This window comes from Physeter macrocephalus, chromosome 4 (genome assembly GCF_002837175.3).
Source record: "Physeter macrocephalus isolate SW-GA chromosome 4, ASM283717v5, whole genome shotgun sequence".
Taxonomy (NCBI): domain Eukaryota; kingdom Metazoa; phylum Chordata; class Mammalia; order Artiodactyla; family Physeteridae; genus Physeter; species Physeter macrocephalus.
Window position 1 is genome coordinate 142,289,716 of NC_041217.1, and position 26,608 is coordinate 142,316,323.

The following is a 26,608-nucleotide window of genomic DNA, read 5'->3' on the forward strand; positions in this document are numbered from 1 at the left end:
TCTTAGAGGAAAACATAGGCAGAACACTCTGTTACATAAATCACATCAAGATCCTTTTTGACCCACCTCCTAGAGAAATGGAAATAAAAACAAAAATAAACAAATGGGACCTAATGAAACTTAAAAGCTTTTTCACAGCAAAGGAAACCAGAAACAAGACCAAAAGACACCCCTCAGAATGGGAGAAAATATTTGCAAGTGAAGCAACTGACAAAGGATTAATCTCCAAAATTAGAAGCAGCTCTGTGCAGCTCAATATCAAAAAAACAAACAACCCAGTCCAAAAATGGGCAGAAGACCTAAATAGACATTTCTCCAAAGAAGATATACAGATTGCCAACAAACATATGAAAGAATGCTGAACATCATTAATCATTAGAGAAATGCAAATCAAAACTACAATGAGCTATCATCTCACACTGGTCAGAATGGCCATCATTAAAAAATCTAGAAACATAAATCCTGGCGAGGGTTTGGAGAAAAGGGAACACTCTTGCACTGCTGGTGGGAATGTAAATTGATACAGCCACTATGGAGAACAGTATGGAGGTTCCTTAAAAAACTACAAATAGAACTACCATACGACCCAGCATTCACACTACTGGGCATATACCCTGAGAAAACCATAATTCAAAAAGAGTCATGTACCAAAATGTTCATTGCAGCTCTATTTACAATAGCCAGGACATGGAAGCAACCTAAGTGTCCATCAACAGAGGAATGGATAAAGAAGATGTGGCACATATATACAATGGAATATTACTCAGCCATAAAAAGAAACGAAATTGAGTTATTTGTAGTGAGGTGGATGGACCTAGAGTCTGTCATACAGAGTGAAGTAAGTCAGAAAGAGAAAAACAAATACCATAAGCTAACACATATATATGGAATCTAAGGGGAAAAAAAAAAAAAGGTCATGATGAACCTAGGGTAAGACGGGAATGGAGACGCAGCCCTACTAGAGAATGGACTTGAGGATGTGGGGAGGGGGAAGGGTAGGCTGTGACAAAGTGAGAGAGTGGCATGGACATATATACACTACCAAACGTAGGATAGATAGCTAGTGGGAAGCAGCCGCTTAGAACAGGGAGATCAGCTCGGTGCTTTGTGACCACCTAGAGGGGTGGAATAGGGAGGGTGGGAGGGAGGGGGACTCGAGGGAAGAGATATGGGAACATGTGTATATGTATAACTGATTCACTTTGTTGTAAAGCAGAAACTAAGACACCATTGTAAAGCAATTATACTCCAATAAAGATGTTAAAAATAAAAAAGATAACATATGTGGAAGTACACCCTAAAATACAGCACACTAAAGAAGTGTAAGGAACTGGTATTATTTATACCCAAGCAGATAGATTCTTGCTACTGAAGATTAAAATTATTAAATTTTGTTGTGATACTAAGATTATGCAAACAAATGGCAAAAATTATTGTGGTTTCATTTCTCATTCTTTTGGTTTGTTGATCTGGTTCCAGTCATTCCATCATTCCTGCCATAGTTCAGACTGTCATCATTTTCCCTTGGTTTCCCTGTTCAAGATCTTCCTCTCTTCCCTTAGTCCATCCTCCCTTCTTCAGTATAGTTATCTTTATTAAACGCATTTGCATCATATTACTCCCTTAGTTCAAATCACTCTATGGTTTCCCATTGCTTACAGGATGATATCTAAGCTCGTTAATGGGGCATATATGACTCTGCATGATCTGACCTATGCTTTTCCTTCTACCTGTGTCCCTCACGCTTTTCCACCTTACCTGCCCTCCAGCAACACTAAACTTCTTGTTTATTAGATGTGTTACCTTCTTTCTTGCCATTTTGCCATTGCTGATATCATATTCCTTCTCTTCTAAAGTGCTTGTACTCCTCTTGGTCTACTCCTTAATCATATCATCCTTTTAAGATTCAGCTGGTACTCCTTTGTGACATTTTCTCTTGAAGTCCTCAGGCAAAGTTAGACATTTCTTCCCAAAGCACATACTAAGGGACTTAACCACATTGGTAAAATTAGTTATTTACACTTCTTATGTACAAGTACATTTCACTACTTATTGTGAACCCTTCAAAGGCAGGGATACTATTCTTTTTAATCTCTCTATCCATAGACATATAGCAGATACTTGAGATTTACTGACAGGGTGATTAGAGGAGAAGAGTGACCAAGAGAAAGGAGGAATGGTCAGATTTTAAAGTATGGGAAGATGCGTAGGGTCAAATTCATGTTGTATAGTGGATTCCGTCTATTACTATTATTAAGACTGAGGTCAGCTGCAGGATCCTGGTGCTATATAGAGGGGGGAGTTACAATGCATTTGACTTTAGCTCGTTAGGGTTCTTAATGTGTCATCAAGATCAACTTAACAGTTCGATGTTTTTATTGCACATCTGCTTACTATATGACATTTGAGTTTTACTTTGAGGTCTTGTAAGGTAACCAAGGTGAACACATACAAAAAGTTAAAGATATGCTAATGCTCATGTTATATAGTACATAGGATGAGCCTAGCAAATGTTGAAGGAATAAAATCAGTCATCTGTTTTTCAGTTTTTAAAGTCATTTCACATGAACTAACTCATTGTTCTTTCATAATCTTTTTAATCAGGCAGAAGGGTTATTGTTTTCTCTTACAAGTAAAGAAACTGAGGTTCAGAGAGGTAAAGGACTTTGGCAAGAACACTAGAAAGTTAGAAAGTCACGGAGTCTGGACTAGACTGACTTGTCTACCAGAATGCCTGCCATGGAGCCACCTGGCCTTTCTGGTTGGCTATACCAGTGCAATGCCATTTGTGCTTTGATCTGTAAGAATTTTTTTAACCTGAAAGTTAAAAATTCTGAAAGTTTCCAAATTACATTCAAAGTGGAACATTGTCCCTCAAATGCCAGAGTTAAAATGAATGAATATAAATCTAGCCAAGTCTTCAAGTGCTCTTTACTTGATATGGGCTGGTTCAGGCTTGGTGCCTCTATTGAGTTAGTTGATACTTGAGGCACTGAGGAGATGAAACTCAACACAGATAAGATTCAGTACAGTTGGGAGATGGTAAGAGCAGCAGGGTCATGGTATAGGAGAAGATAATATTAATGAGCCTAGGATGTGGAGCCTAGGGTACAGTATGGAGTTACCACGTCGAGGATGATGAAGGAGAGAACCAGATCCTAGAAGAGGATTTGGGGAACAGGGATAGAGTGTAGAAGAAGCTCTACGCTACCTCCCAGTTTTGCCCAATTGTGACTACCACTGCTCCCAGACATACACAGCGATAATATCCAAGGCTCCCCAGGGGAGCCAAATTCCCCTCTCCTCATGGTATCCCCAAAGATATCCAACTCTAGTAGAGAGTTGATCACTGCCACTTGTTCCCTAGCTTCCTGTATGTGTCCAAAGTGGCAGCCTACTCGTTATTAAGCTCCAAGAAACCAACCTTGGTGAATACCTCCTGAGTTAGCAAAGCAAGGAGATACTTTCATTATCCTTCTTTCCTAGCAGACTTCACCAAAGACTGGCTACAGCATGGTATTATTTTCTCCCAGGCCATAACTGGGTAAAGGTTTTAGTGTTAGGAAATTGGAGAAGGTCAAGTTTGGGTAACATTATTTTGGTCTTGTCACATAGCTTTGAATGTCTTTTTTGCTGGAGAAGAGTTTATATGACATCATTTAGGAGGCTCTTGGATTAAGTTTTGGTGAAATGTGTATCTTGAATGACAAAGAATGGAAAAAGTGTGGTGTATAGAAACCGGTAGACCTCCCTCATAGTCTTCCCTCTGTAACTTGCCACCTTTTTTACTTTGGAAAAGTCATAAGTCCTCTGAATGTTGGTTTTCTAAGCAGACAAACGAGTTATATTAGAAAATATGCATATGACCATGTATAATAGATCTAAAAGTAGCTTTAGACATATTTACTAATTTTGCTAAGCCTGTGTTTTCATCTGTCATGTGGCAATATTAACAGTTTTAGGATTAAATGAGTTCATGAATATTGATTGCTTTGCTGAATAAAAGTTTGTTTCTTTCATATGAGTGAACAGATATAGATTCTAGAATCAGAACATCTTTAATTAAAACTAAATCTCAACCATATCAGGAGCATATAGCCTCTTAGGACTTCTGTTTCCTGAAATGGGGCTAATTATGCCTACCTCATAGAGCCCTTATGTTAATGAGGAGTAGGGAGATGAATTTAAAGTGTCTAGTGCATAGTAGTTGCTCAATAAATATTGGAATCCTTTCCCTTTCCATCATCTTCCCTACCCTAGACTCCAAGGTTTCCCTTAACTCTAAACTTTTCCAATACTATATACAATTCTAATACATAAATCTTCAGCAAATGAAATGGATCAACTAAAAGTAGGTAAATTTCAAATAATAAAAAACTCCTGAATGACAACCTTCCTAGTGTTCTTTAAAAAATAAAACTTTCCTTAATTCTCAGATCATTTCTTGCTTTCATTTTGCTGAGCAATCTCTAGAGATTTTGTTTTGTTTGGCTTTTCTAACATTTTTACTATATGTTGCTCAAAATAATTTTGTATAAAATGATTTATTCCTAGCCTCTGGAGAAAAATTTTTACTTTTTAGTTTTTTTATACTCACATTAAAGGTTCTTTTTTTTTTTTAACTATAGTGCTTTTCAGTACATTTTTTTAGCTCAAAGTTACATGTTGATTAGTTTTTTGAAAATTAGGACTTATAATTAGCACACAAAAATGATTACTGCCTGTTTTGGAGAATTAACACTTTAGCATGGTTTCATTTTACAATAATTTTTTTGGCATTGACATAAATAAGTGCTACAGGTATGAATCTGTGCACAAAAGACATGCTTGACTCAGGAAAGGAGCATTATTTTATCATGTGTCAAATTTTTTTTAAAGATTATTGAATTTGAGGATTTTCCTATTTTTGTAATACAAAATATTATTGATGTGTGTGTGTGTGTGTGTGTCAGCTTGTTTGTGTACAAGAACCAGTGAACCAGTAAGTAAACATATGCACATGTATAATAGAGGGATTACTTATTGGTTCTTGTATTTATCTGAGTGTGAGTCCTAAAAAATATAATAGTAAAATAATGCTGGTATACTATTATTTTTATAGGAGACATTATTTTAAATTAAGTGTTAGAGTATTTTGATGTATAGTACACATTACTGGATAGTTTCTCTACCAATCTGAAAGCATTTTTATTAGCTATATAATGCATCCTCATAAATTTGAGAGCCATCATGTCTTACAAAGTAGAGTTTAAATGACGTTTGAATTACCCTAATTCTTGTGTAGTACACAGAGATGTAATATATTAGAATGGAAAGATAATTATAGAGAAACATTAAATATGAAATGAAACTAATGTGCCTTTCAAAAAATGAAAATGTGTAAGTTCAAATTATATTGATGTTGAATTTGAGTGGTCTGTATTTTACTTATTTTGACTAGTTGTTTCAAGTCATCAGTGACTACTGAATTAAGTTTAGCCTATCTTATGTCAGAATCCTTTTGAGCCTTATACTTTTCACTCAAACCCAGAGGTCAATAAAATAGTACTCTGATGATAGTTTTTAGTATTTCTTACCTCACTGTGGAATAATTTCCAGGCACAACCGCCTCCCCAGGTAGACTATGTATTCCTCTAGAAAATTACAAGTATCTTTTGTATTTTATTTTGTCTAGGGAAGTACCCATTTAAATTAAAGCAGTAAACATTTATTATGTGGCTGGCCCATCAAAGCAACCTACTAAGCCCTATGGGGGCTGAAAATGAGAATATAAGATCCAAGCTGTGTCCTCAAGGACTTTAGGACCTAAACACAGACACAAACAAAGTTAAAAGGACCACAAACCAAGAATTCTAGAGGTTCACAATAAGGGTATAGGAGTTGAACAGAAGGAGAAAAATCACTTGGCTTGGGTGGGCCAGGCATTGATTAACTAGAAAGGTGAAGTTCTTTCTAGTTTCTAGATAGCACCCACTTATGCTGCTGTGCCTAACTTTGTGTAGTTAATTCAGACTCTATTTTTCCCAGGAGGAAAACCCATGCCAAGATGCCCAGCAGCATTATGTCCATGTGCTGAGACCAAAGCTGTTAGCATAACTGCCTGAGTTTGCCAAGGAATTAGATGCTGCTGGAAAAATATTCAGAGCTCCTATGTTTGCTGTCCAAAGAGTTCCACAGTGTTGTGGGGTAAATGGCATCCCACTATTGACTAGATATGTGCCAAATGGCTGGTTGGTACTCTTTACACATACAAAACAGGCTTGAGATGTATCCTTGTAGATTTGAAGGCTCTGTGATTATGATGAGCTGAAGCCACCATTGATTAATACAGTAGCTCTCTGAAATAATGAGGTTTTTCCACTAACAGTACCTCTTCATCAGACTTAAAATGAGGACCCAGCTTGAAGTAAAAAACACCTTTCTAACCAAAGATTTTGTCTTGATTCTCTGTGAATATGTTGTGATTATAGAATAAGGCAAAGGGCTTGTTTTGATAAGATCTTGGGTTCTTATGATCAATATTTCCTAGGTTGACTTCATATGCTTTTGTTAATAAATGACTTTCCAAATGTTACAAAAATGAAGAAAAATATGAGGGTTTTTTTTGTTGTGTTTTTTTTTCCTGCATAAGATACCCCTTCTGTATTTCAGATTGAGAAAAATTCTGTATTTCTACTGCATCATTCATGTATATGATGGTTTTTAAATTTCTGGAACTGTTAAGATATTGAAATTATGTTGCCATACCAAAATTACTATGGATTCACCAATAGATGTGATTTCCTAAAAATTAGCAACTGATTTCTTCTGTTGAATTCCTGCTCAGCATCATTATTTTGTCCTTTGCTTTCCATGAGTGTTTAATGCTTCCAGATTCTTTTCCAAAGAAGTCTCCATGAGCTTTGGCTTGCATTCTCCAGCCAGGTTGTTGATGTTTATATGCGTGCATGCATGCGCGTGTGGGTGCGTTTATGTGTGTGCGAAGCAACACTGAATCCCTTTTAACTCTGCCCAGGTAACAGACGCTGGGCATTTGTGAATCAAATCGTGCACACGCTGTGGCAAGTACAGAGCCATTCGCTGTTGTTTTGTTAGCACACGTTAGCATTGATTATGATGTGGACATACTTATTTCCCAGACTTGCTTCATCTAAATAACAGCAACAAATAATGAAGTGTCCAGAGCTTAGGCATCATCATGTGGTGTTTCCTTAAGTCCAAATTGAAGTAAAAACTGAGTAAATGACCATTTTATTTATTTTTAAAATCCCCTGTCAGGAGAGAGTAATTAACTCAGGATCCACAATTAGCCTCACAGCAGTCCGTGTTAACCACCTCCAGCCATCCCAGGTCTTTCAGAGGTGGCCTAATTCTGAGATTATTTTGCACTCGAAACAGAGAGACTTATAATAACCAGCTTGAAACACGTTTAAGAAGTGTGAGGTTTTTCCTTTTTCCTTTTGAGTTAACGTCTGCCCTCTCTAATGATAATTTTCTGGTTTGCAAGTGGAAAAAAAAACACAAATATTTGGAGAGAGTGTTCTTTCCTGCCAAGTTCTAGAGCTTTGTCTTTCCTTTGGTAAATCTAGAAGTAGCTGCTTTGCTTTAGCTGGAAATTTCATTATTGATTTAGTTACGTGACACAAAAGAATTAGCAAAATGAATAAAATATTAAAGCTTGGGAGAGAAATATGAAGAAAACTTAGAGAGGCCCACTCATCACCATTGCTTGCTGTTAAAGTATAATTGCTGGCTTTTCCTTGTTTACCTTTTTGGTTTGGTTTTGTTTTAAAGGAAATGTTCAGTTGCAGAGCATTCCTGCATAATTCAGATATAGCCCAAAACTCGACCCTGGGAACCTTTGCTGCTGCTCTCTGAACGTTTTTTATGCAACCTGCTTTTACAGGTTTAAATTACACTCTGTGACACTGTTTTTGTGGTTGAATTAGAAACTTTTTTTTTTTTTTTTTTTTTTTTTTTAGTTAAACCTGTGATAAGTAATTGTCACAGTTAGCGCCCTGGTACAATGCTAATTTGAAGTGACATGTCCATACTGGCCCTCCGTAACATGAAGACGCCTAACAGGTGTGAGGGGTGTGGCTTCCCATGGGCTCTGTTGAACTTCTAACCAGAGAAAAATAGCAGAAAAAGTGAAATGAACCTTGAATAAAGCTGTCAGCAGTAATTATCTCAGCAACACTTTGTGGGGAGATAAAATAAGCACTGGTGCTTTTATAACCTGAACACACTGGACCCAAGATAGATTTTTCACCCATTTAACATAAACTGCTGAATACCTTTCAAGAGGTATTTTCATGGAGCCTAATTAAACAATAACAATAATTATTATCATGAAATATAAATTTCTGGAAGACATTCATTTGTCTTTTAGGTTAACACATGGTTTCTTTTTGGGGTTTTTTTTTAGTGGTAGTTTTGGTATCAACCTTTTTTTTTCATGCTTCTTGTTTTGGTAAGCCATTATGGTGTGAAATCTCAAATCGTCTATAGAAAATTATCTTCTGGGAAAGGATACTTTCACAATTAGCACAAAAATAGCTTGAAAGTTTGGTTTTCAGATACTTTGAGAGGTGTTCAGTATATTGGACTTGCCCATATAAAACAGAATAATACATATGAATGAGCTGAATGAAATGCAAGTCATCATATCAACACTGCTGCATATGCTTCCTTGGAGAGGTATAACAGCACTATGCTTCTTGAGTGGAGTAGGACCCAGGGAAGATTTGATAAATCTTTTTCAATCTGTTCTTCAAACACCATCCATTGTCATTTTCCTTGTCAGCGGTATTTTTAAAGTAGACTTTAGTTTACTTAAAAAATAATTCAAAGACATAATGACTGTGTTTACCTAACCTAAGAAGTATAGAAAAGTTATAGTATGATTTTTCTTTATAACTTTCCAGTCTATAGAAGCGAACTGTGCAGAGAAACAGATGAGACCTTGCAACAGAAGTTGGAAACTTATGCTGGATAATTTTCTTTGTCATAACTATTATTTGATTGCTTTCGTATCTTCCTTTCTTCTTTTTTTAAACCATGATTGTTTTAAGCTTTCCTACTGCCAGTTTGATTCCTGGTCCTGTTTAGTCTTTCTTGTTTCTAACTTACATATTCCATAATGATGTTTCTTTGGATTTCAATTAATGATTTTCTCTGTAGGTTTTATTCACATCTAAAATTTGTTGGACTGAAAAATGAAAGAGAAGTGTATATATAAAATATAATGTAATACTTGACGGTGACCGAAGAATGGGTTTCTAAGAACTTTTGCACAGAGGGTTTTATTAAGAAAGTGTCTCTTGAAATTTGTGAGGTTGGTTTGAAAGAACTTCTTCCAGAAAACAGAGATGGTAAATCTGTGGCACATGTATTACCACTCCTGTACCCCATGATGGATGTGCTAATAATCACAATGTCCTTAAAAAAAAAGTATAGGAAAGTTATAGTATGATTTTTCTTTATAAATTTCCAGTCTATACAAGCTATAGAAAAGTTATAGTATGATTTGTCTTTATAAATTTCCAGTCTGTAGAAGCTAACTGTGCAAAGAAACAGATGAGATTTTGCAGCATAAGTTGCTATCTTTCTTTCATTGCCTTTCTAGAGTTATGATTTCAGGTGATCTAATGACATCTAGAGACTTTTTAAATTTGTTCATAATTCACCTTTACCATTATCCTCCACCCAATGTATCAGAGGCTTAACAAGATTGCCAGGTTGGCTCACATTTAAGGTGGAGGTGATGTCATTTTTTTAAAAAGCTAGGAGTCAACATATGTTAGTCCTGACTGCTCTGTTTATTAACTCTGAGATCCTGTGTGAAAATATGAGCTTCATTTTTCTTTTCTGTAGAATGGGACTGTAGCAAACTAGGCCAAGTGCATTCTCATTTAGGGGTTAACAAGGATTAGGTATAGCAGAATAAAATAGAGCTAACATGGTCTTCAATTCATTCACAAACCTGTAGCCTAGAAAGCTATTAACTTCACAAAGTAGAAACTCTGTTCTCTATTGGCAGTGTCCTTGGCGCTCAGCTGAGTTCTTGACACATAGTAGATGCTCAGAAACGATTATTTAAGTGAATGAATAGTATATTTTGCACTTTACTTAAAACAAATTTAGTACCATCTGTTTGTCTTTTACTCAGAATTATATAGCAAAATCCTTACCATCGACCATATATCTCTGTATATCTTTACCTATATTTATCTACATATGTATAATATATACATATAAACGATAATCCTCACAACTTTTTTTTAATGTTTTTAATTTTTATACAATTTGTTATGGTTGCTTTCCGTTTACAGTTATTACAAAATATTGGTTATATTCCCCATGTTGTACAGTACATTCTTGAGCCCATCTGACACCTGATAGTTTGTTCCTCCCCCTGCCCCCCACAACGAGTGACCACTGGTTCTCTGTATCTGTGAGTCTACTTCTTTTTTTGTTATATTCACTAGTTTGTCTCACAACAGTATTTTGACTTAGAAACATTACAGAGGAGGGAATTAAGGCACTGAGAAGATAGGAGAGTTATCCAGAGTCATACAGAGCTAGGATTTCAAACACTGGCAGTGTAGCTTTGGAGTCAAGTTCATAATCATTCTGCTTATATACCTCTCCAAGCAAGTATAGTGACACCTGATTACCAAAGAATTCGCCTTACAGTGACACACTTTTTTCTAGAAATTTCCTTGTCCCCTGTACAAATGATTCAGGAGACATAGGGTACGTTTGGGGCGATGAGATTCCTTCCTTATTCAGTAGGATATTTCCTTACTCCCTCACCTTCTAGAACAGCAGGTTCCCTGATCTATTTTACCCACTGAAGCAGTGTCACTGCCTTTCTTGGGACTGCCTCTTCCCCAGTGACAGAAATATCACACAGGGCTATGCTCTGGGCAGACTTCCACCAATGTAGAGTGGCAGTGTTTTGATCCCTAGATATTTGGCTTTTCCACTTGGTTGAGTCCAATTCCTGAACCAGGCTTCAGTGCCTTCAACCCGGGCCCTGACCTCCCCATGCAAGACCTCTGTCTCTAAAATCTCCACTGTCTTCTTTTACCCAGCTCCCACTGTGATTCTGGTACGCCCCTCAAGTAACAAGCTGACTGAAAGATGTTTGTTTGTGGAAGATTTGTCCAAGTGTCACTAGGTATGACTGACTGCCAAAAGACACCAGGTGTTTTAGAGAACAGAAACTATTTTGAGGTTGGGGAGGTTATAGAAGGTTTTCATGAGGAGACTGAGCTGAGTTTTAAAGAAGTGCTTTTACTTACTTTTCTCAAATAATCCTAACAAACCTATGAGGTGGACAGGTGGAGAAGAATGGGGAGAGGAACCCAGGCGAGAGTAGTGGCATGAGCAAAAGCCTGGGAGTAGACAAGTGCAACGCATATTTTTGGATCAATGAGCAAACAAACCTGTATACAGTATAAAAATTAGTGAAGGATAACAGCTGGAAAGGTAGGCCATGTTACAGCCTTGAAAAGTTGGTTCAGGGCTTCCCTGGTGGCGCAGTGGTTGGGAGTCCGCCTGCCGATGCAGGGGACACAGGTTCGTGCCCCGGTCCGGGAGGATCCCGCATGCCGTGGAGAGGCTGGGCCCGTGGGCCATGGCCGCTGGGCCTGCGCGTCCGGAGCCTGCGCTCCGCGACGGGAGAGGCCATGCGCGCCCGGAGCCTGCGCTCCGCGACGGGGGAGGCCACGGCGGTGGGCCGCCCGCCTACAAAAAAAAAAAAAAAAAAAAAAAAGTTGGTTCAGAGTGAGAGAAAAGAATTTGGAGATCACTTTATTTTTTTTAATTTACTTATTTTTGGCTGCATTGGGTCTTCGTTGCTGTACGCGGGTTTTCTCTAGTTGTGGTGAACAGGGGCTACTTTTCGTTGTGGTGCGCGGGCTTCTCATTGCAGTGGCTTCTCTTGTCACGGATCACGGGCTCTAGGCGCGTGGGCTTCAGTAGTTGTGGCGTGCGGGCTCAGTAGTTGTGGCTTGTGGGCTCTAGAGTGCAGTCTCAGTAGTTGTGGTGCACGGGCTTAGTTGCTCCGCGGCATGTGGGATCTTCCCAGACCAGGGATCGAACCCATGTCCCCTGCATTTGCAGGCGGATTCTTAACCACTGTGTCACCAGGGAAGTCCAGAAATCACTTTAGTAAGAGGCAGATTTAGGATTTTTACCCAGGTCCTTTCATCTATGTACAGTGCTCTTCCCATATATTAGCCACAAATATTTTTAAACACGTGGAATCATATCACAGGCAGCATTGATGGGAGAAAGTCAGAAAAAGGCACCATGCAGCCTTAAGACATAAAAGAACAATACTTGCTTTGCTCTAATGGTGGTGACAGACGAGAAGTAGCTTATAGGCTAGTTAAGTGTATTTAAGCTGAAAGTTCTCAGTAGGCTTAACTGGTCTCCTAAAATCACTGCAGCAGTGACTTTTCTCTACCCCCAACAATCTGTTTTCCTATCTCTCAGTCTCGGTTAAGTTCACCTCATCGGAGTTAAATGGCAAACTTGTAGAAAGTTCTACTTTTGGACATCACTTATAACATATACTTTTAAAAATCCCAGTCGTAAGCAGAGAGTGAATGTCAGAGATGAGCTCTTAGACAAACTGAGAGCCAAAATATATCTAAATAAACATACTCTCCACTGGGTGGCACTTATAAGAATGTCATATAAGCTCTTGAGAAGAGATGAGAAACATCTAAATAAACTTTGTTCACCTAGGAAAAAAATATTTTACTAAGTATTGGTCAACATCTGGATGTCTTTGGTGTGGAAAAGATTAAGTAATGTATTTGGTTGCTCTGTGTATGTTTCAGAATACATATTAACTAAGTTAAATATAGTTGTCATAAGGTGTAAAACACTTAACTTATACCAATAAGGTATAAAGCATAAGGTATAAAACACTTAGCTTATACCAATAAACACTTAACCAATACCAATATTGGCATCTAGGCTTAAATTCTTTAAAAAAAATTTTTTTTAATTTTTATACAATTTTAAAGGTTACTTTCCATTCACAATTATTACAAAACAAAATAGCAGCTATATTCCATGCATTGTACAGCACATCCTTGAGCCTATCTTACACCCAATAGTTTGTATCTCTCACTCCCTCACCCCTAAATCACCCCTCCCCCTCCCCATTGGTAACCCCTAGCTTGTTCCCTATATCTGTGAGTAGGCTTAAATTTCTTAAAAGACAAATAATTGTTCATTGCATCTGGAAACACCTACATGATAGTCCTTCCTTCTGTCAAAGAGCCAAAGATTAAGTTGTGTGTGTGTGTGTTTCAAATTGCGAAATTAACTAAGTCCACTATTCTAGGCACCTTTTTATTTATCATCTTTTAATATTGTCAACCAAGATATTATTCTTATCTCTCATATGACGAAACTGAAATCTTACGAGGTCAAGCGACTTACCTGGGAAATGACATTAAATATCAAAACTAGGATCCTAGGCCAGGTTTTCTGCATCCAAGTACCTGGCATATAATAGGAACTTAATAAATGTTTATTGAATGGCTAAGTTATAGACTCTGAGTAACGATATGGTTAGTATAGCTTATTCAGCAAATAACTCTAAATTATGAAGTAATTATAGGGAAGAAGGGCAAAGTCAAGAGAAATCTGCACATGTTTGCGATTACTTTCTCCCCTTCATCAGTCTTGTGGGTTAGAAGCAATATATTCAATATCTTATTTTCTCCCTTCTGCCCTCCACCAGAGGGTGCTCATAAGCAATTAAATAACATAAAGCAGTAGAGACAGAAATTGAGAAACCAGTACCATTTTAATTCTCAACATGGATAATTGGCCTCTGTGCAAAATGGTTGACTTTAAAACAGAACTCTTGATTCAGTTGAAATAGCTTCTTCGGCTTAAAGTTGCCTTGCAAATAACAACTTGTCTGCTTGCCTGTGCTACTATCTTTATGCAAGTAAACCTGACCATTTTTGCTAAATAGGTGTGGGAAAGACTATGCCACTAGGCAGCATCAGTCTGGTCTAATAGGGCAGTATTTCTTGCATAATTTAATGCTCTTCAGTAGTATTCTAGTATTCTGAAGTATTTCAGATACTCTTCTAAGTGTACTCATTAGAATCAATAGTAGGATTCAAGGATGCTGTTATTATCTATATATTTAGTTTATAAAAATACATCTAATTCTGTTGCAGTGGGCAACTTTTTATCTCCCTATAGTGTAATCTGGTTTTAGGGGCTAGGATGCAATAGAAGATTTTTTTAAAAAACTTTTGTGTTGAGCATCCTTTTTTTTTTTTGATAGAAATAACTCAAGGTAATGTTGGACCAAGTGCAGAGAAGCATGAAGGTGGGCAATCATAATGTGGAAAAGTAGCATCAGGTGATTCTCCTTGTTCTGAAGCTCCCCAGCAGATTAAAAGAAACAAACAAAAGAACAAGTCAGAAGCATTTTTGATTATTTTCATATGTATTTCCTAACATTTTTTAGAAATTTGAGGTCATTAAATCAAGAAAGTTACTATTTTACAACTAACTATAACGTCTGAAGAACACAGTTAACATTATTTAGTAGAAAGATGTAGGATACGAGTCAAGAGAATATGTTTATGCTGTCATTAAGCAGATATGTGACTTGGGGCAAACAATTTTACCTCTCTACATCTCAGTTTCTCTCCCTGTTAAATGCGAGGATTAGACTAGATCTTGTGAGAAGAAACTGCCTTTCATTTGGAATCTGTTAAGGATGATGGGACTCCTGATAGAATAAGTTAAAGAATAGGCTGCTGATACATTTCCCTCTGGAGATTCTCAGTGCTAGTTTGGAATGGAGCTGGGGATGCTTGACAGGGAGTGTATGGCAGCAACACTTAACTCAGTTAAGCTTCAAGATCTGTGGTCTCCTGCCTGGGATGCCAACAATTGATGAATTCTAAGGACCCTTCTGACTCTAGTATCTTATGAGTCTAAAATGAAGCCATCTGTAGGAAGCCATCCTTGCTTCTTCCAACTCTGCTTTCTTGTATGATAACATTCATGTTTATGTACATAACAAAAAAACCTCAGAATTTGTTACTGTTGGTTTGTTTCATTAAACCTTACCAACTTGTCAAATCAATTGGGCACTATAACACAGCAAGGCCAGACAGAGGACACAGTATTTTAGCTATTTACACAGGAGTTTTGTAGATAATTGATCTTGACTTATACATCTCTTATGATATTCTATTGGTTCCAGATTATTATTAGTCACTTCCTTTTTAACAGTGTGTTTTTTTATGAGGTGACTAAACTGCTATTTAACCCTGCTACAAGAATGTGACAGTGGGCTAGTCCAGACAAGTGGAGGTGCACTTGGTAACTAACATTCTTAATAAGCTTGCTTCAACCTGCCACAAATTAAAAGCTCTGTGACTTTTCTAGCACATAAGTGATTTAAAAAAAAAAAAAAGCTTGGATTGTGAATAAATAAGCTTTTTTGATTTGCACTCTGGTTGGCAGTAAATGAAACTTCAGCCTCATGATTCAGTTTTGCTTAAAACTACCTTAATAATCTGTCTAGCTAAGCAGTGAGCTTCTGAAAATTTTAAAGGGGTGATCCAGCCGTCATCTTCGGGGCTCCGTAAAAAGGCTTCGTGTTGCTCAGAAACATGATGTAGTTGAAAACTCCATGGCCTTTGGAGTAAAATCTGCTTTTCCACTTAGTGGTTGATTGATCTTACATAAATTATTCTACCTCTCTAAGGCTGTTTTATGATTTATACAATCATGATTGTCTTTAATTTGTAGGATCATCATGTAGGGTAGACATATGTTAAGCACTTAATATATAGTACCTGGCAAATTGATGGTATCTAGGAGTAGCTGTTTTAATTAAGCCAAAGAAAGTAATTATTGTTTATCAGACCATAAGACAACATATAGTAGGGCCTTAATAGTTGTTTGATTGAATTCTTTTTAAATGGCTCTGAGATAAGACTGCCTGAGTTTAATTTTGGTTTCCTACTCAGTATCTGTGTGACCTTGGGCAAGCTTCTTAATCTATGTAAGGCTTAGTATCCTCATCTTTAAAAAGGGGATTATAATAATACCTATCTGGCAGGGTTATTGTGAGAACTAAGTGGAGTAATGCATATAAAGCAATTTGCACAATACCAGTACATATTAAACATATTAAACTCTCAATAATAGCAATTAGTTAAAAAATATTTTTAAAACTACTGAGTGGTTTCATGGGTAAATATACGTATTTCAAAACTTATCAAATGATACTCTTCAAAATATGTGTAGTTATTGTAGATCAGTTTTACCTCAGTAAAGCAATACTTAGTGATTGTGTGTGTGTGTGTATATGTGGTATGTATATATATATATTTTAAAACATTATTTCTTTTTTTATTATTTATTTATTTATTGGCTGCGTTGGGTCTTTGTTGCTGTGCGCAGGCTTTCTCTAGTTGTGGCAAGCGGGGGCTGCTCTTTGTTGCAGTGCGGGAGCTTTTCATTGCAGTGTCCTCTCCTGTTGTGGAGCACGGGCTCTAAGTGCATGGGCCTCAGTAGTTGTGGCACGCAGGCTTAGTTGCTCTGTGGCATGTGGGATCTTCCCAGACCAGGGATCGAACCCGTGTCCCCTGCACTGGCAGGCAGATTCTTAACCACTGCACCACCAGGGAAGCCCCTATATATTCTTCATATTGTGTTGATTGTATTCAATGCTGGTGCCCAATAGCATTCCCAAACCTGGATGGAATTAATTATGCTGGTGTCAAGATGATGACAAGCTTGAAAAACATGGTTGTAAAAAAACTTTCTTTTATTAATGTTCTTTTTGAAACACAAGGGAATTGTATTTTACAAACTGATTTTTTAAAGATACACATAGTAAAGCTATACTTTCAGAACTGTTAGTTTGTGTTACTAAGTGTGTCCCATGCAGGGTGAGGATCCTGCAGGTGACTGAACTGAATTTTCTTAGTGATTTATTAAGATCACAGTCCATTAGAGTTGGAAGGGATCTCAGAGGTCATCCATGTGGGTTGCTCCCATATTTTACAAAAGAGAATGTTAATTCTCCTGATGACTGGCTCAAGGTCCCATAACCTGGTCTCCTAAATACTTGTTCAATACTTTTAAAATGTCTTAATGTGTCATTAACAGTGAGGAATAAAGACAGGCTACAAGTGTGTATTTGGGAAAAGGCTAAAATTTGGCTACAAAATAAAAATACTTTTAAGAGCTAATCCATATGTTTAGAGAAAGCATTACTGAGAAGGCCCTAATAAACACCCTGAGGACCAAGCCTAAAGTAATAATACTTGTCAGAGATAGCCAGTGATCAATTATGATGGTTTACAGGAGTTGTCTTTTGCACATTGTTTTGGTATTTCATTTTAATTTGTTTCTAAGGAAATTATGTAAGAGGAAACATTGAGAAGATTCTCAAACTTCATAGAAGAATGTGCTTTGGAGGCTTCTCAGTTGTTTCAAATAATTGCCATTATTATTTATGAAAATTGGTTTCATCTGCACACATTGCATACTCCAGCAGTTCACAGCTTTTTGGTCTCAGGATCCTTTTGTACTCTTAAAAAGTCATCAAGACGCCAAAGAGCTTTGGTTTATGTGGATTATATCTACTGACATTTGTCATATTCAAGATTAATATTGAGAAAAATTAAATGTTTACGATAATAACAAATTGATTATATGTTAATATAAATAGCATTTCTTTATGGAAAGTAACTCTATTTTCCAAAAAAGAAAATTAGTGAGTAGAGTGATGTTTTACACTTTTACATATCTCCTTAACGTCCGGCTTAATTGAAGACAGTTGTATTCTCATATCTTCTGAATTCAGCCTGTTCTGATATGTTGTTTTTGTTGACATATATGAAGAAACCCTGTCCTCACACAGATCTGTAGTTGGAAAAGTGAGGAGTATTTTAATAGTCTTTTCAGATAATTGTGAATATTCTTCTTTGATACTAAACTGACAAGTGATAGTTTTCTAAAGGCTGGTTTCAATGTGGAATCTGGAGCCATATCAATGTACTTTTTGTACTTTGTTACAGCAATATCCCTTGGTCTGTCTTGCACTTTGAGTAGATCCTTTACCCATGCCTGATTTTACAACGTCATGCATTCATTGTTATTTGGAGAGTATTGGTCCTCTGAGTTATACAGATTTTCTAATGTTGAAAGATTTCATTATATAATACCAAAAAATCACTTCTGCTAATATCACCTCCGATCTCATTAGAAAAGTCTTTAAGCATTAGGGAGCTATTGAGTCCGTGGTGGCTGATGGTTTTCCAAAATTTTAATTTTGTTTTGTTTTGTGGTTTTGTGTGTGTGTCTGTGGTACGTGGGCCTCTCACTGTTGTGGCCTCTCCCATTGTGGAGCACAGGCTCCGGGCGCACAGGCTCAGCGGCCATGGCTCACGGGCCCAGCCGCTCCGCGGCATGTGGGATCTTCCCGGACCGGGGCACGAACCCATGTCCCCTGCATCGGCAGGCGGATTCTCAACCACTGCGCCACCAGGGAAGCCCCTAATTTTTAATTTTGAAAACTCAAATTTTGTCATTGGCAATTAATACTTCCAGACTTGTGCCTTGAAGTAACAAGCTTGCTTCATTCATTTTGGAGGAGAATCCTGTCAAATACCTAAATCTGAATAACCATAGTTTGTCTGCCAGTCATTTAAGTAATAATAGTGTTCCATGGAAAAAGTAACTGGTTCAGAACACAACTCAATTATATAGGTGCTTTTCCCTCAGCACAACCTTAATTCTCTGCTGTGCAGTGTGAGTGCTTTATGCATACTTCCCAGTTGTCACATAGAATATTAAAAGGCATGTGCTCAAGAGTCAAGTTTAATTAAAGGTAATAATTTTTGCCCATTCAACAGCGACATTCTTAAGTGAAATTGGCATTTTTACAGTGAGTACATGGCACTGGAGACTTTAACACAATATGGTGTCACTATTTTGGTTTGTGCTAAGGTACCAGCAGTTTTGCCCACCATTGCTTTTTTACCATCAGTGTAAAAAACAATGAAAAAGTCAAATACTATATAAGTATTTATTTAGAAAATTATTTTGACTTTGTGGAACCCCGAAAATGTTCTTAAGAGCCTTGTGTTTATAGACCACACTTTGAGAATCATTGGCATAGTTAATGTCTTCCTAAGAAAATACTAAATACTTTCTATAAGAAGAAAAGAAAAAAACTTCAAGCAGATTTTAAGAGTATTCACTAACTGTTGGAATATCTACTGTGTGGCAAATGTATTCTTTAAGCCAGTCTCACAGAAAGCCTGTTAGGAGAGGTAATATTAAACATTTTTATAGATGAAGAAACTGAGCTTTGAGATATAAAATATTGATTGGAGTAAATAGTAGAACAGTGACTAGCCAAAGTGAATTTGAACTCAGGACACTCTGACTTTAAAAGTCCTTGCTTTCAAGAGAATTAGAAGACAAGCCACAGACTGGGGGAAAACATCTACAAAAGATACATTTGATAAGGGACTGTTATCCAAAATATACAAAGGACTCTTAAAACTCAACAAGAAAACAAACAACTTAGTTAAAAAAATGGGCCAAAGACCTCAGGAGACACCTCACCAGAGAATATACACAAATGACAAAAAACCATAGGAAAAGATGTTACATCACATGTCATCAGGAAATGCGAATTAAAATAACAGTGATATACCACTACACACTTATTAGAATGGCCAAAATCCAGCACACTGACAGCACCAAATGCCGGTGAGGATGTAGAGCAACAGGAATTCTCATTTGTTGCTGGTGGGAATGCAAAATGGTTCAGCCACTTAGAAGACAGTTTGGCAGTTTCTTACAAAAATAAATATACTCTTACCATATGATCTAGCAATTGTGCTCCTTGGTATTTACGCAAGGGAGTCGAAAACTTATGTTCACCCAAAAGCCTATACACAGATGTTTATAGAAGCTTTATTCATAATTGCCATAACCTGGAAGCAACCTAGATGTCCTTCAGTAGGTGAACGGAGAAATAAACTGGTACATCCAGACAATGGGATATTATTCCCCACTAAAAAGAAATGAGCTCTCAATTCATGAAAAGACATAGATGAATTTTAAATATGTATTATTAATTCAAAAGGTCCATGCTACTACATTCACCTGTCTCCTGTTATTAAATAGAAAGAGTTGCTTTTAACAAATCCACAAGAATTTTTTAAGTGCCTGCATTTTCCTCAGATTATTTATTAACACTGCAGATTTACTTGATTTTGGTCATTTTTCTTCAAGTCTAATTTTTTTTTTAATAAATTTATCTATTTATTTATTTATTTTTGGCTGTGTTGGGTCTTTGTTGCTGCACATGGGCTTTTCTCTAGTTGCAGCGAGCGGAGGCTACTCTTTGTTGCAGTGCAGGCTTCTCACTGCGGTGGCTTCTCTTCTTGTGGAGCACGGACTCTAGGTATGCAGGCTTCAGTAGTTGTGGCTTGCGGGCTCAGTAGTTGTGGCTTGCGGGCTCTAGAGCTCAGGCTCAGTAGTTGTGGCACACAGGCTTAGTTGTTCCGCGGCATGTGGGATCTTCCCGGGCCAGGGCTCGAACCCATGTCCCCTGAATTGGCAGGCAGATTCTTAACCACTGCACCACCAGGGAAGCCCTCTTCAAGTCTAATTTAAAAACAAATTTGACATCCTTATGGTACTGAGTCCAAGCTCATACTGCTCACCACATGACAGGCCAATAAATCGAGTTGCTGAGGCAAGGAATAGTGACTTCATTTGGAAAGCCAGCAGACCGAGAAGATGGTGTACTAGTGTCCCAAAGAACCATCTTACCTGAGTTAGAATTCAGGCTTCTTTTATATTAAAAGGGGAGGGGTGTTGTTGGTTGTTGCAAACTTCGTAGTGCCGGAATCCTTTGCTCTTGCAGCTGTCCACATAGATAGGTCCAGTCACAGTGTTCCTGTAAACCTCCAACAAGACAAATGTTATTTTCTGTTCTGCAGCTTTTTATCTGTATATGAATGGAAAAGTTTTATACGTTTGAAGGTCAGAGCCTTGAGAATGGGCTATCATGTATATTTTCAGGCTATAGGCAACATTCCTAACTTGTAGAAAAAGCAGTTAGAATACAGAGGTTAAAGTAAAAGAAACGGATCCAATATGGAGTCACATTTGTTCTTCCCTGTTACACTTTCAGTCATCAGCTGACAAGAAGAATCAGCCTGAATTCTTGCCTACTGTGGCTATCATGCTTAAAAATGTGGTCTTATTTTTAAAATGTAAATACCGTAAAATTGCTTATTTTTGTAAAGAGGAGTTTGTTGAACAGTTTAAAATATATAAGCTTTGTGTGTTAATGTAGTAGAATATATACTTGTCAAATTAATTCATTAATTTAGCATTATTTTGAATCACTGTTATGTTCTCACTGGTCATTTTATCCCAAGCCACAGGTACTCATTCACAGAATAACAAAAAGCATTTGTTGAGCATCTACTGTGGGCTAGGCATTGTTCTTAATGCTTTACACGTATTAGCTCAGGCTTATCCCAACCCTGTGAGAAAGTACTAGTCTAATACTATCTCTGTTATGTATCATTAGGGCAGCTATGGTTTTTTTGTTTTTTTATTTGTTTAGTTTCATCTGTCTTATAGGTGTATATTCATCATCTTCCCAAGACATTATTCAAAATATCTTTTAAAGGCCTATTTATAAGGACTTCCAACACTTGCAGTTGTGAGATTATACCTCTAAGAATAATCATGAAATTGGTGTTAAATATCCTTGTCTCCTTTATTAACCAATTCTGACAGATGAGCTCTGTAAGCACCTGAAGCATCATTGACAGGAGAGGGGAAGGGTTATTTCAGGCTAATTTGTTTTTCCCAAACAGTCTATTGTAGTTAAAATTAAAGTATTTGAGGGAGCACTCTGTAATATGAGAACCTTTGTAAACACAAATATAAGGTAACCTTTTTGGAGAAAGAATTTTAGATAAGACCTAATCTTATATTTTGGTATTTTAGGTATATAAGTGTCTTATGGAATTTCTTTGATTCTATGTCTCTCCTACAATTTATATTTTTTAGGTTTCATAATACTCATATCTGATTTCCATGTACATTAAAGCCATTTATTTTAATCTCAGAGATATTTTTCTTTTTTCACTCAACTGTAGGGATTGTTAACAATTTTCTGAATAATAAGCTTAGGAGAGAACTAGACAGGCCCCGTTCTTGCCCTCATAGAACCTTCTGCAGTGTTAAGCTAGACTTAACAGGTTTTTTTGTCCTCTCCACTTTTCAGTTACAAATATTATCTGTATTCTTATTCATTACATAGCCAAGATCTGTGTTTATTTCCAGTATAAGTTCAAGCTTAAATTTATGGCATTCGCTCAAATGGGGATCATTGTTCTTTACATAGAAAGGCTTTATTGAGTATTTCTGTTCCTAGAGATTACCAGTTTACAAATTTTTCCATCCCACCAATGTGTTTAAGTATGCAAGTTCAAGGAGGTAACGAAAGAGTATAACTCAGTGTTACTTTCTGGGGAAAAACTGCTTTAACCTAGTACAGTGAAGGACTGTGACTCATTTCAAAATCTATTTCAACTCTTTTTTTCTTTTTTTTTTTGCGGTACGCGGGCCTCTCACTGTTGTGGCCTCTCCCGTTGCGGAGCACAGGCTCCGGACGCGCAGGCTCAGCGGCCATGACTCAGGGGCCCAGCCGCTCCGCGGCATGTGGGATCTTCCCGGACCGGGGCACGAACCTGTGTCCCCTGCATCGGCAGGCGGACTCTCAACCACTGCGCCACCAGGGAAGCCCTATTTCAACTCTTTATTCAGTTTTTTTCTGGCTATATTAGACTTAATTCTTTGACTTCCCATCATGGCAGATGCAGAGATTCAGAATGGGTTCAAAAATTCAATATAGGATAAAGTCAAGATTCCTTTATTTTACTGTTTAATTCTACATACTTGCTGCACACCTGGGGGTATAATCTTCTGGATACTTAAGGATTGGGAGAGGTTGGTGAAAAAGTAGGTTAAAGCAATCTTGTGATTGAAAGATTACCATTATATAGAGGTTAATTAACTAATATGATGTATGTAAATCTAAATGTAAATTTTCAACTATAAAGTCAAACAAACCTGCAAATTTCTAGTCAAACAAACCTAGAAATTTCTTTTTCTAATTTCTTGAAAAATAAATACTCCAATGATAATGATACTGGTTATTTACAATTACATAATGATTTGATTTCACATACATTATATTATTGGCTCTTCATACCAACTCTGTGAGAGAAATAGAACAATTGTATTACATCATTTTCTAAGTAAGAAAACTGAAGTACAGAAATTCTAAGTGATTTTGCCCATTGTCGTTGAGTGCTTTAGCCAGCCTGGAACCTCCGCCTTCTGACTTCACATCTGTTATAGCTTTGGTCATGAGTCCCAGCAAACCTTTACTGTAGCCCTAACTTCTTGAAATCACTCTGTAAGTAACTATTGTCCCTTCCAAGGGGTCCCCAGCTCTACTGAGACTGTTATATAATTAATCCCAGCTTGACTCATTTGTATACCTTTTTCTGTCTCTGTTCCTATGTGTATCTCTTGTCTCCCCGACTGGTATATCTGTTCCCTTAAAACAGACACTATGCCTTATATTTAATCAATGCCGGGCACATAGAAATTCTTGACCCTTTAATTTCCTCAGTGTTGAGTGAGACCTACTTGTTCAGCTATAGACTAAGGAGAAAGTGCTGGCCACTGTCCTCTTATCTTCAGGAATTTTAGTAGCTGTGGGGAAGGTTAATATTGATAACTGTGGAGACAAGCCCATTAAAGAGCCAGCCCATTTGTAGTACCATGTACTTTTAGTGAGCACCTTCGTCCAGCTCCTCCTAAAATATGTCCTCTTTTAATTTACGATTGGTCTGTATGCAGAGATAGTCACAGTGGAAGTTAATCACCATTCCTCTTTGCCAGGTCCTAAAAATAATGACCATTGGAGTGATAACAGCTCTTCTGCCTATTTCAGTATAGTTTCAAAGCCATCTTTTCTTATCTTATTCTTTGTAACCCTTTCAAAAGTCCATCGAGGTAGTTAGGGCAGGGATTACTCACCTCAATTAATAGAAGAGGGAACTCTAGCTTAGAACAGAGAAATGACTTTTCCAAGATCAGGAAGCTAGGTGGTACTTAAATTGAGATTTTTCTGGCTCTTCCAGTTCTCTTTCCATTATACTACACTGCTTCTGATTGTCAGTGACATTTACCATCATTACCATTTCATTACCAGAGGATTTCAGAGTGAGGGAGGAGAACTTTTTTCAAATGAAAAAATGAAGGCAGCGTGTCTTGAAATTTTGCCTATGCTTCTTATCCAGCTTAGCTTTGCTTTTATTTGTACTGAAATGAAATAAATTGAGCTAATTGTGACAATTATTTTGATAGATATGATTGAATAGAAATGACAGTCATTGCAGTTTTGCTTTTATTTATTTATTTTATTAATCAGGCCTTCTAGCATTTGTAAAGTACAATGCCAAAATATCTAGGTGCAAAAGCAAACAAACAGAAACCTCTAATGAGACTAAAGGAAAGATAACAAAAAAACTCATGATTTTTATCTGTATAATCTATATGAAAGCACACACCACACATGATTGAAAATACCTGGATATTTAGGTGACATTTGCATTTTCCATTCCAGTATTTGTCTTCAGATAATTAGCCTAATTATAACACGTTTGAATTGTAGTTAGGACTGGCCCACTATTGTCTGGTCCCTATGAATTTACAAATATTTGGGTTTCCTCATATATCAATTTAATTCACACCTCCCCCAAAGTTACAATGAATGCTTTCAGTGTGCTAGTGGATACCCTATTTTGTTTCTAATAATAATAAAAGGAACTTCACTGTATATCATCATTACATTAAACGTGGGTCATTTTACTAACACCAAAGAAAAATACCGTCTTTTGGCTGTTTAATATTGTTTTAATTCTTTTATGCAGACAAAAGTGACATGCATTCATATTTTCCTAAATTTAATTTAAATCTCAAAATAGTTATTTAATATCAGACCCAAAATAAAATTCAATAGAAATAAATATATATTACTTTCATTGTTTTGGCTAAACTTGGTTAGCGTTTTAGATCATAATGGTAATAAAACTGAATGTCTGTGTGCCAGGTACTGTGCTAGGTGCTTTACATATATTATAGACTCATCAGCTCTAATGATCTGAAATTGTGGATTAATATTGATTAGAGCATAAATGGCATTGTTACCATGTATAGAAATGTGTTTTTTTTTTAATGCCTTCGGCAAACACGCTTCCAAGTACCCTTCAAAATAGATTTATAAAGTACTGCCCTGGGAATTGGGAAATGGAGGTGTTATTCTACTAATCAGAAAAGTAACAGACATGCTGGGGTGGGGAGGTGTATATGATTAGCTTTATTTTAAGCTTGTTACAGTTTCCTGGAGCTCCAGTCTATTGTCTAATGAAAAATAGCCTTGCTGTTGTAACATCCATATATGGAAAAATTTTCAAAGTCTTCCTTTGAATGTAATGCCTAGGCTACTAGAGTGAACTTTCTAATCTTGCTTCAGAAATAATAGAAAATATCTGAAAAGTAAAATTTTTTTGTGAAATATGACTTCATTTTGTTTACAAATGATGGATTCTACCTTTTGCAGATGTGTCTTGCTGAATCAGGGCTCTCTTATCCGTGCCATCGACTTACAGTGGGAAGAAGATCTTCACCTGCACAGACCCGGGAGCAATCCGAAGAGGTAAGCCTGTTTGCTTGCTTTTCATTGAACAGAAGGCCTATCCTCCACTCACATGCCCACTTCCTATTCTTTTTTATCTGCCACAGCAGTGAATAGATAAAGTTAATGTAGCGTGAATAAAGTCTCAGTAAATTCTTAAAGGCAGAAACTTTCCATGTGAGATTATTGCTAATGTGCTCCTTCTTGTTCTGTAAGTTTCATGTTTCAAACAGACAGAATTTGGGTGGATTGGTTGAAATAATTTTTACTTAGAACTGTCAGGTTAACAAAGGAATTTCCTTTGCTGCTGACCATATAGTTGAGTACATTTATTAGGATTCATCCTGAAGGTCCTTTAACTCATTGAGTTGGAGCACCTTCTGTGAGCCAGGCATTGTCCTCAATACTAGGTAACAAAGATGAATAACAATGTACCTATACCAAGGTGCTCAGTCAAAGGTGATAAATTAGTAAACCAATAATAATGACTTAATGTAATAAATGCAGTGATGGCAGTACATACAGGGTGCTGTAGAAACAAAGAGGGGCAAGGAGATTGAACATGTTTATGTATGTGATATGCCTACATGTGTCTTTGTGGGTCTGAACTATATTAAAAGACAGTATCTTGGGCTTCCCTGGTGGCGCGGTGGTTGAGAGTCCGCCTGCCGATGCAGGGGACCATGGGTTCGTGCCCCGGTCTGGGAGGATCCCACGTGCCGTGGAGCGGCTGGGCCCATGAGCCATGGCCTCTGAGCCTGCGCATCCGGAGCCTGT

General features: G+C 37.2%; 1 protein-coding gene across 1 annotated transcript in view; it reads left to right on the forward strand.

Moving 5' to 3' along the window:
• Nucleotides 1-26,608, forward strand: part of FAF1 (Fas associated factor 1) — a 534,086-nt gene that overhangs the window by 345,384 nt on the left and 162,094 nt on the right. The window contains exon 9 of the mRNA XM_024119653.3: nucleotides 25,757-25,852. Within this exon, the coding sequence (XP_023975421.1) occupies nucleotides 25,757-25,852 (96 nt within the window). The remainder of the gene's footprint in view (nucleotides 1-25,756; nucleotides 25,853-26,608) is intronic.